Source organism: Chenopodium album, chromosome 20 (genome assembly GCF_948465745.1).
Source record: "Chenopodium album chromosome 20, dcCheAlbu1.1, whole genome shotgun sequence".
NCBI classification, from domain to species: Eukaryota; Viridiplantae; Streptophyta; class Magnoliopsida; order Caryophyllales; family Amaranthaceae; genus Chenopodium; species Chenopodium album.
In genome coordinates, this window is record NC_137853.1 from 3705715 (window position 1) to 3721479 (window position 15765).

At 34.2% G+C, this 15765-nt stretch overlaps 2 protein-coding genes across 2 annotated transcripts; both read left to right on the forward strand.

Moving 5' to 3' along the window:
• The first annotated feature begins 4418 nt into the window (after positions 1-4418).
• Positions 4419-12478, forward strand: LOC145598567 (uncharacterized). The gene is made up of 15 exons (XM_081654940.1): positions 4419-5008; positions 5099-5160; positions 6496-7443; positions 7708-7771; positions 7847-7909; positions 9162-9225; positions 9310-9403; positions 9515-9598; positions 9707-9796; positions 9907-9934; positions 10774-11307; positions 11398-11459; positions 11648-11757; positions 11829-11916; positions 12031-12478. The coding sequence occupies exons 1-15, from the start codon at positions 4561-4563 to the stop codon at positions 12343-12345; spliced, it is 3054 nt and encodes a 1017-aa protein (XP_081511066.1). The 5' UTR covers positions 4419-4560; the 3' UTR covers positions 12346-12478.
• A 1750-nt stretch (positions 12479-14228) lies between these two features.
• On the forward strand, positions 14229-15206 carry LOC145599387 (uncharacterized). The gene has a single exon (XM_081655778.1). It carries the CDS (start codon positions 14247-14249, stop codon positions 15063-15065), a length of 819 nt encoding a protein of 272 aa, XP_081511904.1. The 5' UTR covers positions 14229-14246; the 3' UTR covers positions 15066-15206.
• Positions 15207-15765: the final 559 nt, after the last annotated feature.

Genomic DNA, 15765 nt, shown 5'->3' on the forward strand with positions numbered 1-15765 from the left:
AAAAATATAATTAAAACTACAACGTATAAGGGAATGGAAACAATATAAAATAGAGGATCAAAGTGATTAACATTAAATATTCAGGAATTAATTAGGACATGTGAAATATGTAGTAATTATAGTAAAATTAAATTTGAACGCGAAATACTTGCGTGGACCTGGTCCACAATAATATTATTGTGGACCCGAGGTCTATACACACGCAACTGACATTATATTGAATATAGTGACCCTTATATTTAATATAGTAACCTTATTTTTAACATAATAACCTTTATTAAGAGTTGTATAACGTTTAATACTATTGTGAACTTGAAGTACGACGTTATGACCCTAATTTTTAACATAATGACCTTTATTATTTATATTGACCTTATAAAATATTTCATTAAAAAAAATTAACTTCTTATAGCCTTATTACCAAAATGACTTTTATTTTCAACATAGTGACCTTCATTTTATTATAGTGACTTTTTTTTTAATTAATAAAACAACCATAGTTTCTCTAATGTTAGTGGTCCACAATAAATTAGTGTGAACCAGGTTCATTTAAGAATTTGTAAATTTGAACTATGTACAGGGAAATTAGGACAACAAATTACAGTGTGTATAAAGGGTAAACAATATACAGGAGTACAAAAAAAAAAAAAATTACAGGAGTACAAGTGTACAACATAAATTACACAATTGCACATATAAAATTAGGCCATATCTCTTTATTTTGCAGCTCAAGTCAAAAAAATTCGATCCGAAAGCGCGACCAGAATTTATTACTTTCGGCATTAACCTTTATAGCCCATCATGGAATATTTGGTGGTAGCTAATTACTTACTCCCTATTTAACTTGCTAAATATTCAACCACTCAGTAATTTTATTCTAAGGCTTGGGTTTTGAATTGAACTAGTTTTTGTTAGGGTCAAGGGCGTATATAATGAGCAATCAATTGATTAATAACGTGGAAATATCAAAGTTTACAAAAGACATCGATCAATGTATGAGATATTGATACAAATTTCACAAAATCTACCAAGCTAAATTTAGGGTTTGTTCTCATTGACTGAACTCAGCTGAACTGAACTGAACTGAACTGAAATGAATATTTTATAAGAGAAGGAAATTAGGAGCTGAACTGAACTGACTGAGCTGAACTGAACTGAAATGAACTGAACTCAGCTGAACTGAACTAAACTGAACTGAACTGAACTGAATTTCAACGTAAGAGAACAGGCCCTTAAACGCAAATTCTCTCTTGGGGTTTCAGATGTGTTCTATTCACCTGATTTTTATTTATTAAAACTTATTTTAATTGTAATTTAAATTTAAGCAATCCTTATAGAATTTATTTTTCTTTAACTTCTTTTATCTGAATTTATAAGATATAAAATTAGTGAAAATAAGAAGCATCTAAGAAATTGATTCTTATGCAACATGAGGTGAGGTGAGGTGTCGGGGTGATATTTATAAATGTTGAAATGATTAATCTGATTTCATTTTGTATATACCACATTATATTGTATACAAGTACAAGTTTTCGTGGATATAAGATAGTGATGCATTGAGAAAAGTCTAATCGAATTAAAAAGACATCACGAGGATCTGAATGAAGGCAAACAAAATAAGTGATCCCCCCACCCCTTTCTTTGCCCGTTTTTTCCTAATGGGATTGAGGAGGTTGCAATTTCCATCATAAGACAAGTTTACTTAGCTAGGAGTATATTGGTTTCACAAGTCTTTCTTTAAATTGTTTTTTATATATAAAAACAATTAATCGGATTTGAGCTGCAAAGGCATGCAACCATCGTTAGGATAAATTTTACTTTATAAATTAAAGGAAGTTTCATCCTAAAATCATATAACAATAGGAGAAATATAGCTCCATATTCTATATATATATTTATTTATTTATTTATTTTATCAATATAAAATTACACTCATATGTATTGTACTGGTGTTTATGAAGATAATGCTTGAAAAAAACAGTATACAAGCAAATTAAAATAAACAAATTAAGTATTAGACATAACAACATCATAACGTATGTCATGAGAATGGAGAGTTAATTCTTAATTTCAAAAGATCTAATCTAGTCGAATTATCTCTCTTGACATCATCTTTCCTTTAATTTTAACTATTTTGATTGAAATAGAACAATAGTTTCCAACCTATTGTGCATGTTGATTTACATTTTTATTAAAATTGTTGGTAAAACCAAACACCCACTTATTTTTCAAAATTGTGTATCTTGACGAGTGAAGTAGTGAACACACTAAATTGGTATGAAAAAGGTTATTTATAATTTTTACTAATATCAGTAATATGAGATGTTAAATACATTTGACAATAATAATCAAACTCAGATCATACCATGAAATTTGATTTGGTCTAATCTATTTTTTTTTTTTTTTTGAGGACTGGTCTAATCTAATTATTTACGCATTAATTCAAAAAATTAAATAGTCAATCGTGAAGTAGGTTAAAGAGAATTTTATTGAAGCAAAACAAAAATTTGATAATGCAACTTTGTTTGGTTATTGAAGGCCATTAAAATACAAGTTCTTTGAGTGAACATTTAAGTACAAAGTATGTATGAGTTACACATACTCCTTTTGTTAGTATTCGATCTACTCACGTAGCAGTATGTTTCTTCTCATAGCAGTCATAGGTGTGAAGTGTGTGGGTCATTCACATTATTTTTAAAAACTTTTTTTTTAAAAGCTAAAGATTATATATCGATCATTAACCAATTGGGTAATGATCAAAAAACTTATCCCTTAATCTCAGCTCTCTTTAGTTTAATTTATATTGCACAAACACATTATTCGCCTAAAGTCTTGTGATTGATGATTGGCTAGGTTAAATTAAACAACTAGTTTATCAAATTCAACTTCATCTCAATTTAGGGCCTGTTCTCTTACGTTGAAATTCAGTTCAGTTCAGTTGAGTTCAACTCAATTCAGTTCAGCTCATAATTTCCTTCTCTTATAAAATATTCAGCTCAGTTCAGTTCAGTTCAGTTCAGCTGAGTTCAGTCAATGAGAACAGGCCCTTACTTTACCTATTAAAGATAAAAGATTTACACTTTTTACTTTTTTAATTAGTGCATGTACTGATGTACTCATAACTAATGAAATTATATACTATCGAATTGCATGCCTAAAACTCCTTATCTATTCACTTAAAATTTCAGATTATACAATGGACCTATCATATGATCATATCTCTAATTTATGTGCCACATTAATAAAAAAGTGTGGTCATGTTAGCAAAATCATAAAGGCTTTATTCATCTTATCTTTTACAATCATTTTATTTTAAATTACTTGTCATGTTATAGTCAACAGGTCGTTTTGAATACAAATAATAAATGAAATGGTAACAACGAATATATTTTTGTGATTAAGTTCTTGTTATCTTGTGTCAATGGTCGAGATTGTGAAGATGTCCGTAACAATTTCAAATGATACTATTAACCTGTAAGATCATTCTTAATGTTTTAACAAAATGAAGCGTGTGGTTTTATAATAAGTCGGTTTTGTATCCATGTATATGTAAATTATACTTAAGCTTTATATTGAGGCATATCTATCAGTTTTGTCACATAAATAAGCTTGTCCTTTTTTTTTTTTTTTTTTTTTTTTTTTTTTTTTTTTATCTAAAACCATCAAAACTTATTACAACTTGTCTTTTATGAAGATTATGAACTATCCCCGTTTTCTAAAAAACTTGAATATGCTCTATTCGATGAACAATAAAGAATTTTTTGATCCCACTAAAGTTGTCTATAGGAGAGGATTCACTCTCTAAAATTTAGTTGAAGTTTAGGTTGATGAAATTTTTACTTTGGTCTTTGTTTAAGCTTTAATGTCGATCATTCTCATTTTAAAAGAGTATGAGACAAACTCAATGGGACAACTGTAAAAGAAAATTGAGCATAATAGTGGAATAGAGGGAGTAACTTCAAGTAGAAATGAATGTAAGAAATCATAACAAATTTTTGGGTTGATTTTGGGTATGAATTTGACTTGAATCTAAAGCGAACCAACCTAAATTAACATAAAGGGTACAAAATTTTAATTTTAAAACTAATTTACATCTATTTTTTTTTGACAATTCGATTCAACCTATGATTAGTGGTCACCTCTATCGACTCAGTTTTAAAATGTGTAATAGTCTAGTACTTCATACTACATATGGATTATGTACATAGGGCTTTATGTGTTTCCACGGCCCAACTCCATTTTTCCTTTTCTCTCCACTTCAATAGAAGAAAAAGAGAAGTACAAAAAAGAAAAAAAACGAAAAATTCGAAATTTCACAAATGTACTATGGCGGGAATATCACACATTTACACTACCACATCCCAATCAAAAAACCTAAACTACTTCAACTTCTCATTTTTCATCACTCTTCCCGCTCTTCCACCTTTCTCTCTCCTCCATTTTCCCCCTTTCTCTTTCTCTCTCATCCATGGATCCTGCAAATCCTTAATCGTCAACTCAATTCCTTCTTAAACCCTAATTTCTTCAACTTCCTCATTCCAGATCCTCCTGCAATCCGCCATGAAAACTCAAATCTCGAGCTTAAACTCAAGCTCAAGCTCAAGCTCAGACCTCGCAATTTGCAGTAACTACAATTACACTGAGAAGGCATGGCATTTGGTTTCCATTCTTCTACGACTCGGTCGTCCGGCTTCTCCGCAGGAACTTTCTGGAAGATGCTCGTTGTTTCGAACTACGCCGGAGTTCGTCCAGTTTCTGTGTTCAATCCCTAATTCGCCGCTTGATTTGATATCGAGCAACTTCGTCTGGCTTAAGATGCCGGTTTTTATTGCTTTTGGTGAGTTCTTCGCTCGTTCGATGCCGAAGATTGAGCTGAGAGTGTTTGGAGGAGAGAGATTATTCCGCGGTCGCAGTGATGTCGCGAGGATGTATTTCAGGAAGAGGAAGAGGTCGGAGAATGAAATTATGCCGATTGTGAAGAAAAGAGCGGTTTTACGATCTATTGATGGTAGTTTATTTGCTTCTTCTCTTTTATCTTTCCGTTTTTATTTCCTGAGTTTGTTTAATTTAAGTTAGTTGAAATTTCGGTGATTTGCAGATAATGTGCTGGAAATGGCGAGTTTGAGTTCAAATCAGAAGTTAGTAACCGCTTGTTGTGAGGTACTACTGGTTCTTCGAGACGATTTCTATATTTTCTGCTGTTAAAATGTTAAGAATTTGGTTAATCAGCTAATTCTAGGGTTTCTAATTTAAATTAGGTTGTTAGGTTAAGATTTGAGACTGATATGATTTATCATTGAAGATTCGATGATTGATATTCCGCAAAACTTAATTGCACATTTAGTTTGAAGATTTTGTTTTGCGAGCTTAAGCTGACCTAGGCTTCATATTAGCTTGGTTTATGGAAAGGCTGAGTTATTGTCCGGAACTTTATTTATATATTTCGTTTTTGGTGCTTGGACACTCGGCTATAAGTATAGTTGCTTAGAGCTAAGTTTGAACAATGATCCAATCAAATGCTGGTCTATGGATTTGTTTAGTGTATCTCTTCAATGATTAGTTATCCTAGCAATCATGGCTGCTTAGTAGCTTAGTTAATTAGGATGGTTAGTTCAAATGTAGCTTAAGGATATGTTTAGTGTGCTACTTCCAAACGTTTTAATTCTTAAGTTAGCATCTTTGATCAAGAGAGAGGGGGAGAGTGTTTGTTAAAGTCTTGGTGCTGTAATGAATAGAGAATGTTTAATAACAGTATAATATTGACAATTATCAGGAGAGACTACTAGGTGTGAACTTTAGCAATTGACGAGACAAGATATAGTTTAGTTCTTTTTCTTGTACATGAGCTAACTAGAATCACTGTGACATAATGATGTTTTAAGAACCTCGTGAGGTTTAAGTGTAAAATATCCGAGTGACCTTTATCACCAATTGAAGGAATATCACCTATGGTGGTTCCCTTGTGTCATTTCTCACTACTTTAATCACGGAATTCTTCTCTAGAGAGAATCAAATCATTATTTGTAGTGATGGTTAGTGGATTTGACTGAATTGATATGGTATGTTTATCATTGTCAGCATACATGAATTTGAACGCAAATCAGACCGTACAAAATTACAAGCATACTTCACAAGCTCACAGCCTACCAATTTTTAATTAAAAATATTTTTGAATTGTTTGATAGCCAATCAAATTAATTTTGTTGGGGGACAGGTTCCATTACTTCAATTCTCTTTCACTGTTCCTGTCTTTCCCCCGTTTAATGTTTTTATGAGGGTGAATATAAACTTGAACAGCTAAACCAATATTATGAAGTGACAAGTATTTGTCAGACCATTGTTCCAATTTTTCCTGTTTGAGTGTTTGGTCATTTCCTTGGGCATTTAACACTTTCACTGAACATGTTGAGTTGTCATCTTTGTTTTCTCCTATCTTTTTGGTGCATAGAAATCCATTCCAACCTTTTTATGTTTTCTGCCAATCATCTGTTGCAGGGAACTGATCTACAAAGTTATCATCCCAGTACATCCTTTAATGCACCATCATTTATCAGATTTCCCAAAGAAGTTAATTCTGTAACCATCAGTGACATGGTTGCGACCAAATCTATGGTGAATTCCAGTATTCAACTGTTGGAGTATCAGTTAAATATTGATGATCAGGAAAGTGGCCAAGGGCTAGATACATCCGTGGTTAATGCCATGGATACATGTGTAGCAATGGAAAAGTATAATTGCTATGAGGTATTATCAGATTTTCCTTGTTATTATCATAAAGCATTTAACGATGCTCTTTTAGAGAAAATGGCAGAATATTCAGCCATTCTAAAAGGGCCTGATTATGACTTGGCAGATATGGAGTGTAATATAAACACTGATGGTCCTTTCCATGTACAGCCTAATCAGCATGATAAAAACTCATTGATGAAGCCTATGCCTGTCATTAATACTGCTTATGACTTTAGTCACAGTAAAAAATGTGAAACAAAAATGCTGGACTTGAATGAGCAACCATTGATGGATGATGATGGTCCTGAAGAAAAGGTTGAGAATATTACGTTAGGCTCCTGCATTGAGGTTTTTTCTTCTGTGGACAAATTACGAGAACTAGATATGGAAATTGTTGATTTTAAAGAGGTGGCGGAAAATATCAAATTAGCTAGTCCGCCTTTGGTTTCTGCTGGTCCACAATCTAGTGCTCATAAGTCACCCACAAAATCTTTAATGCTGAAAGATGTTCCTCAGGTTGAGCTGACAGAGAAACAACAAACTCCGTCCAAGTTAGTGCAACATAATAAAGTTGATATTATTCATAAAGAACAGAGAGGTCAAAAAGGTCAAAATCATCGGATAATAATGGCAATGATGGACAAATCTAAGCCCATTGCTAGGAACAATGCATCCATCCAAAAAAGATGTGATGATGTTCAAAAGTCTTCCAAGGTAGGCATCTTTATGCACATTATGCTTGTATTATCTCTTTATATACTCCACTCAAGGCATTGAATTGCACCTTCCATATATAATATATTCATAGGTTTCCTATACTGCATTTTCAAAGTTCTGGAATTGCTGGTTTAACATTTAGTAGACAGTGGGATATGGAAGCTGATGTGTTCATTTGTTGCACTTTCAAAGTTATCTAATGTGAAGCTTATCTCTGCTTCAAGTATTCAATTAGTTTTATAATTGATGGATTTGTTGCAGGATCAACAAAAGTCGAAATTTCCTGTGTTTGAGTCGTACACAGTAGAAGCGGAAGAAGGGTCAGGTAAGATAGTTGCTATGCTCGTGTATGGTTAAATATACCATACGTTCACTGATCCACATTTTCTTCACTTTTCAGGAGGCTATGGCACTGTATATAAAGCAAGAAGAAATAGCGATGGATTAACATTTGCTATAAAATGTAAGGGAACGTAAAAATACGTACGGTTTGATATTGTTGTTAACAAAATGCCATGCCTGTATTTTTGTTATTTAGAAATGAGTTATTGTGTTTCAATATATCTTGCAATGAAATATTTCTGTGATTTGGTGAAGAATTCATTATAAGTCATTATTAAATTTTTGTTGCTTAGGCTAGAAAATATTGTCTCCAATCTTCATCTTAATTGCCTCATTGATAGTTTGATTATACAATCAGATTGACAACTGCTTGTTGATGGTGCCGAAGCTAAAAAAAAATTGATTGATTTATTCTTTGTGTTATTCATTTTGAATTCTCTCTATTAAACTTGTCTTCAGAAATAAAAATTCTTGTCCATTTTTATTGGTTTCTGTATTGGGGATTGGGTTTTTAATATGGAAACTACTGGAATTTATTGTTCCTCTTGCCTTTTTGTCAAAGTTGTACATTAATTTCAATTTAAACAAAGTAGAGAAATTAAGATGGCAGCAACAAGGGCTTGCTTTTCTGGTGATTGAACTTTCCTTTCTTTTATACATAGCATAGTAAGATTTTTAGTTTGTGGAGTTTGTTCCTTCCATGAGTTAGTCCAGGAAACTTTTATTTATTCAATATCTGGATGTTGCAGCCAATATATATTTTCATTATGCAGTGTTCTAGCTACACTAATATTTTTGGAGAACGGCAGTATACAGTCTGAATTGTTTTTGGGAAGTAAGCTATAGGGAAAGGCTGGACAATTTAGTGTTTGGAATATGTTGTTAGTAATCTTAGCTCACCAGTTATTTTCAGTACATTAACTACAAGTATAAAGTTGTTTACAACAGACTTTCTCCTACATTAACAATTTCTTCTTCATCCAGCTTTTGATAGGGTTGTTACTTGTTAGGTTGTATAACTGTTTGTAATTTGTAATTTATTAATCAAACTGGTCTAAATTCTGGTTGTTTCTATTGAAGAATATAATACAAGTGGCTGTAATATTATATTGGGTACTCTATATAATCTGCAAAGGCAATGGCTCTGGAAGTTTGAAATTGCGGAAATGAAACAATAGAAGTTGAAGTAAAGTTTAATATCAGGGCTAGTATTTAGGGGGCATGCTTATAGTCATTGTAGTTGCTAGTTGCTATTATTACCAATTTCTGCTGCTTCTTTTGTAAAATTAATTTATTAATGTATTTCCACTGCTGCATAAAATATTCAAAATAATATCCTACCTGATGCAAGGAGATTTTTTGTGGCAATGTAGGTCCTCATGAGAATGCTCATAAACACCATTTGAAGAATGAGCTTAGGATGCTTGAACGATTTGGGTATGTACTGTCTAGACTCTGAAGCTAATTGTTGTGAGATGAATTCCTGTACGAAATAAAAATATTCAAGCTCTTGTTTCTCAGGGGAAAGAATTATGTGATAAAATATGAATGTTCCCTTAAGAGCGATAGTTCTGATTGCTTTGTTCTTGAGCACGTTGAGCATGACAGGCCTGAAGTAAGTTAATTGTTTATGCATTATTTTCCATTTGCTATGTATATTTTTATCTTAGATTTTTTATTTATTTTTTGTCTTTCTGACCCACGTATGATCTTGTTTCTGCTGCAGGTTTTGAGAAAGGAGATAAATATATTTCAGCTTCAGCTTTATGGTTACTGCATGTTCAAGGCACTTGTTAGTCTTCATAAGCAGGTACACCATAAAGCTGCCAACTAGATGTATATATTTGTAGACGTATATTCTAGCCTAGTGGTAGAATGTGGTTTCTTACAGAAATAAAGTACAGTTATATGCTTGTAGGGAGTGTTTCACAGAGACATCAAGCCTGGAAACTTCCTGTTCTCACGCAAAACCCTGAAAGGGTATCTGATTGACTTCAATCTTGCTAAGGTGAGTACTGCAGCATATATAAATGCTTCCCAATGGGGCCTGCAGCCCATATATCGGTCAATTTGTTTTCCTTTAAGCATTTGGTTTACCATTTTTCTTGTTAATTTCAGGATTTGAATCAGAAGCATGGGAATATAGGTGAGTTTTTCATCAGCTCTTTTTTTTTTTTTTTTTAAGGTTCAGCAGCTCTTGATTTAAACCTTATCTCCTGTTTTATTTCCCACTCTTATAATAATGAAAGTGATTGTATTGAAATTATAGCACTTGCCCTTTTTATATGTTTGGGAAAGATAAACATATTACCTTTGAACGAGAAAGTTTGCACAATCTAGCTGACTTTCTAAAATAATGTTTTCACGGACTTGAAGTCTTAAGTTAAATTTAGGTGCTTTGTCAAGTTTGTGTAATAAACTAATATTACTCGATGTAATAACAGTACAACGAAGGAGAAAAACTCAGAAATTTGATTAGACAAATTAATGGTTTTACAACGATAGTAGTAGGTTTAGCCTACAAAGCTAACTAATATTACTCGATGTAATAACAGTACAACGAAGGAGAAAAACTCAGAAATTTGATTAGACAAATTAATGGTTTTACAACGATAGTAGTAGGTTTAGCCTACAAAGCTCCAATAGTGACTTTAGGTCACAACTCTCCTAAGAAACTACTCCAAAATTCTGCCTACCTCTTCTTTCTCTCCTTTCCCTATTTATACTAAGGCTAACAACACTAACCTAATAATACTAGACTTCCCATATTGCCCATATTACATTTGATGATTACTAACATACTAAACTACCCATAATACCCTCCCCTAGTTAGTTCATTACAGTTTGTTTGACAGCATAATTCTTAATCATGCCTTTTAACAGTGCTGTTGGTAGTTATTTCCAATTTCTTTGGTATTTGTTAATTGGTGTGACATTGATCACATAAGAGTAAATGTATGACCAAAGATCTTTTTGTCATGACAGAGAAATCACAACCTTGCAATGTGACAGATATTCAACAAATTCCATCAGCACATTTCAAGTCTACATCTCCCAACAAACGAAAGAAGATTCTGGGCGGTAAATCCTCTGAACTGTTCAAGGCAGGGGCAGAAAGTGGCTCTAATCGTAGCCTGGAGACCAAGGTACTAAAGAAGAAGGATTTGGACAAGCTTAGAGCTGTTAAAGATATAGGTCGTTGCAATTCTCTCACAAGCCAAGGCGCAGAGGGGTCTGGCATAACTTCTACAAGGGACATGACAAGCACTCGAGCTCCTTCAGCAGAGAGACAGAGGAAACCCCAGCCCCTTTTTAGTAAAGGTCGCAAGGAGCTATTCAGCCTAGCCCAGAAAGCAATGCAAGGCCCAAATCTTGGAGCAGCTAAAGCTCCAGCTTCTAATCGTAAAAGGGTGGCTGCTTCACCTGGGATCACTGATAGAAAATTCATTCATCCTACTCCAGCTCCACTTCACTCATCTGGCATTGCAATTCCGGGTGCTGGGTCACTGAAGAATAGAGGTTTGCTGCATAAAAATTGTAAATGAAGCTGTCCTAGATTGCAAGCTCTTATGTGTGATGTGTATTCTTTTTATTTTTTATTTTTTTCAGGAGAAGTTAAGCCTGTCAAAGATGGCCCATCAGCTGGAACAAAAGGGTTTCGTGCTCCGGAGGTGAGTTTCGTAAATGCCTTACTGTCTGCCTGTGATTTCTTTTGCTTGTAGCTTTCCTGTTGTCAAAAACTTTTGGAATAGGGAAGATAAAAGGGTTTACTTGTGAGAGGATCATTAGTCCATATCCTTCTATTATTGCATAAAAATCATTTACTTGATTGCTTTCTTTGTCCCCTATGTCTTTGCAGGTCTTGCTTCGGTCTGCGCACCAAGGTCCTAAGGTTGATGTTTGGTCAGCTGGTGTTACCTTACTGTACCTAATAAGTGGAAGAATGCCCTTCAACGGGGACCTAGAGCAGTAAGCATTTTTCACTCATAATATTCAATCATGTACTGCAGCAGTAAACTAAACCGTTTTAATAATTGTAGAAACATGAAAGACATTGTAAATATGAAGGGCAATGAAGAGCTATGGGAAGTGGCCAAGTTACACAGCCGCGACTCTTCTTTTCCATTGGTAATTAATTTTGTATACTTTTGAAAATTTATTCTCCCTAATCTTTAAGGAAAAAAATTGGCTGTTGTCTTCTCTAAGCATATGAATGCTTTATACTGTTATTGGATATTGCAGGAACTTATGGATATAAGATACTCACAATCAACAACTATTGAAGACTGGTATAGGACACACACGAAGAGACAGGACCTCCTTAAGGTTATCCCTGATTCTTTTTTTGATCTACTTGAGAAGTGCTTAACTGTGAATCCGAGATTGAGAATCACTGCTGACGAAGCTCTTAATCATGAGTTCTTTGCGCCAGTTCAAGATGCCATGCTTAAAAGAACATTTAGACGGAGTCAAAATGAGGATTCCAACAGCAACTCGTTGCCTTTGTTATGTGAGCCTGCAAGACAAGAGAATTTAAATGCTCCTGTAAAAGTTTGAAAATTCTTGCTGTAATGTTCGGTTGTATAGTAATACATGTCCCCAAAAGTTTATATGGCTGGCTGCTTTATCATAGAAAGTGTTCTTGTTGGAGATGTCCAAAGCCATACAAGGGGAACTATTTTTCTCGTACATGCAGGAGTTCTTTTTTTTTTTTTTTTTTTTTTTTTTTTTTTTTTTATCGTATGGAGAAACCTCTACAGGCTAGGAATATAAAAGGGATCTCAATCTGCCAAGAACGAGACTTGATGACATTACCTACTGAAACCGAGGGATGCCCTGTTTATTTGGCCAGCCCTGATGCTCAGTATATGCAGAACTTGGAGCTTTGGAAGCAACCCATTAGCGGCTTGTTTGGCATAAGGCTTATACGCAAAGGAATTACGATGAGAAGTGAGTTTTGGTGTAGAGTCTCATGGAAATGTCAAGGTAATGTATCTTCATTACCATATAATTTAATTGTTTATTCTTCATCAATTTTCACCTCAAACTAACAATTGATTAAGTTGTATTGAAAATTAATGGGGGATCAAACTCTAATTAAGGTTATGGAGAACCATTGCCTTAATTTTTTACTCAGTGAAACAAGCCGGTAAAGGTGTTAAAATGTGCAGTTGTCAGGTTTAGCAAGTTAGTGTTTATATTTAGGGATCTTACACAATAGAGATGTTATGAACACAGTTAAATATGACTATTAGGAAATGGATACTGGTTGAATTAGAACTTTAGTTTGTAAAATCTGTACTCAGCATGATAGTTATTCAGCTATTGTATAATAATGAAAGATGCTGTCCAGATTCTACAGCCTTCGTTGCAGTTGCTAATTTACTAACACCAGGCTCCATAGCAATCATTGCAAACTTGCAATTGCTGAATTATACGGGGTAGTTCAGTAATATATCAACATCCATAATTACTGTGTTCTCAAAATTTTGTATAACTCCATATCTGATGTCGTTGAATGTACAATATGCTTGTCCATACTTTTGCAAACCATATACAAAAAAAGGTTGCTCCTTAAATAGGAGGATCTGAGGATAGAAGGAAATATGGGTCTCTTTCAGGCTTACTACTAACTGATGTTTACCCTGACTGGTCTGAGTTTGCTGAGACATACGATTATTCGTATACCACATTGACTTTGCGTTCCCCAATGATCCTTCCACTGTCTGTGCTGTTGTCAAACTAGATCAATAATGATATTCAGACAGATATTAGCCATGACAACTGAGTTTCAGCTTAGCAAAACAAATTAGGATCATGAAAATATAGTGGCATTCGATTTCCTGAAAAAAAAATTAACTTTATTTACTACTTAGAGACACTGTTGTACTGTGCTTTGAACAAGAAATTTATTTTTGTTTTGCATATCTGGAGGATACTCATGTAACGACTTAAGACGTTACGTTGAGTGTAAAGAGACTGCAATTCCATTGTTTAATTTCCAAATTTTAAAAATCATTTTATTATTTTAGGATTAAGTTCTCTGTTATGCCATGGTCAATCAGAGGATTTGATGACCAGTCAACTAGGATAGTAGGATGAGTGTAATTCCAAAAATTGTATAGTAGCAAGAAATATAGTGGTTGTTACAGCTTACAGGTAGGTAGAAGCATATAGTATATGAAAAATTCTTAGTAGTCTGGTTATATGACAGTGACCAAATTTTACTTCATGGGATCCCACTTTCCTCAAGTTTTTCTAGACGTGTGCCCCAATCCTTCAAATTTTAGAATAACCAGAGAATTGAAAATGCTCAACCACCAACTCTTTGCAAAATCAAATTCATCATTTCCTTTCTTTCCTTTACCTAAAGTTCTATGTAGTACACCAATCCTCCAACAAAACGTCGTCGCCAATCGAAGAAGGCCAATTTCTCCCATAAGCTCAATCATTAAGAAATGGGACTAAAAACATTGTTTCACTTCAAAGCCAAGGTGATTGAACCCTGTAGTAAACTTTTGTCCATCTTCAAGCATAAAAATCATGACATGCCTTCAAGGAGTCCTACATTCCGTTTGCCAGCCACACGACGGACTAAACCCAAAAAAGTCAGAACCAAAACAGTCAGGTTTAGGAAACCCTTCTCCATAAAGTCCTTCAGCTTCCCTCGTTGTCGCCCCAAGAAGAAACTTCGGGGAAGGAAAAGCCGGTCCTCACTCTCTTCCAAATTCAGAAAAACCTTTCGTCGAAAGAAGCATGCCAAACCATACAAGAAACCTGTTCAAAAGGTACGCATTGCTGAGTACCTAACTGTTCTTTTCTCCCTTAGAAAGGCTAAAGACTTAGACACTGATAGCTGCGATCAGGTCATGGTCATGGGTGATGTAACAAGTGTGAGTCCGTCATCAGGAGGAGGAGGAGGGCACGCGAAAGAGCCTTTCCCATCACCTATAACACCGGGGTATGTACATGTCAGAATAAGCGACGATGACAGCTGCATCAGCAAGAAAGAGAGCAGTTCCGATGATTTTGTGGATGTGCAAGATGTATGCAAAGACTTTGAGAATTGTTTAGTGGAGATGATCGTCGAGGAAGGGAAGGTGAAGGACTTGATGGACGTCGAGGAGCTTCTGTATTGTTGGAGGAATCTGAAAAGCCCTGTGTTCATTGATTTGGTATGTAGGTTTTATGGAGAATTATGCAGAGACCTGTTTTCTCCTTCAGAAGAAGAGACTCAGAGTCAACAAACAATTACTTCTTCGAGTGATAACATCTAGTGTTCTTTTCTAATTCACCCATATTTTGATGTCTTTCTCTTTTGCAAGAATTCGTTAAAGGTACATTTGTTGTTACATGTGCAGTTTAACACATTTGTAATCTGTGGAAACAAACATTATAGATTGCCTCTTTTTATTAGCAATGAAACACAAATTTGGTTCATAATTTCATATACTTCCTCTATCCTCGATAAATTGTACAACGTGTGTTATAATTTTATCATATACTATCGAGATCACTTCTCGTCTTTTATCGAAGTACTGACATATTATATTATTATGATGTTATAAAGTCATGAAACATTATATTTCTCTGTACTATATTAGAAATGTGGTAAAATTTAACGACTATTAATTTTGGACAGAAAGAGTGTCGTGATTTTTTTCGCTGTGCAAAGTGCAAACACTCTCACTTTTCCGGATGGACCGCAGCAAAGGTTTTTTTTTTTTTGAAGGGTAAGATAAAATATCATTAATTGAAAGCCATACGGCATCTACAATAAGCAATATAGAAAAGTAAAATACAATCTAAATTAATCAAGTAAAAATCCTCTTTAAAGAAACTATGATGATGAGAAACTAGATCTGACGATGAAGCACAGTCCTCGATTGTTCGCTGAAATATGCAGCCTTCTATGAGGGAGTCCATCTTCTTGACATAGTTTCGGGAAAATTCATTACTTGACCATGTCGATCGCAT

What these genes read in the sequence shown, in the direction of transcription:
- LOC145598567 (XM_081654940.1), top strand. Translation starts at nt 4,561, where the DNA reads ATGAAAACTCAAATCTCGAGCTTAAACTCAAGCTCAAGCTCAAGCTCA. An exon ending in TTGAGCATGACAGGCCTGAA is followed by an intron (nt 9,404 to 9,514) that starts GTAAGTTAATTG and finishes TTTCTGCTGCAG; the next exon opens with GTTTTGAGAAAGGAGATAAA. An exon ending in TTGTTAGTCTTCATAAGCAG is followed by an intron (nt 9,599 to 9,706) that starts GTACACCATAAA and finishes ATATGCTTGTAG; the next exon opens with GGAGTGTTTCACAGAGACAT.
- LOC145599387 (XM_081655778.1), top strand. Translation starts at nt 14,247, where the DNA reads ATGGGACTAAAAACATTGTTTCACTTCAAAGCCAAGGTGATTGAACCC.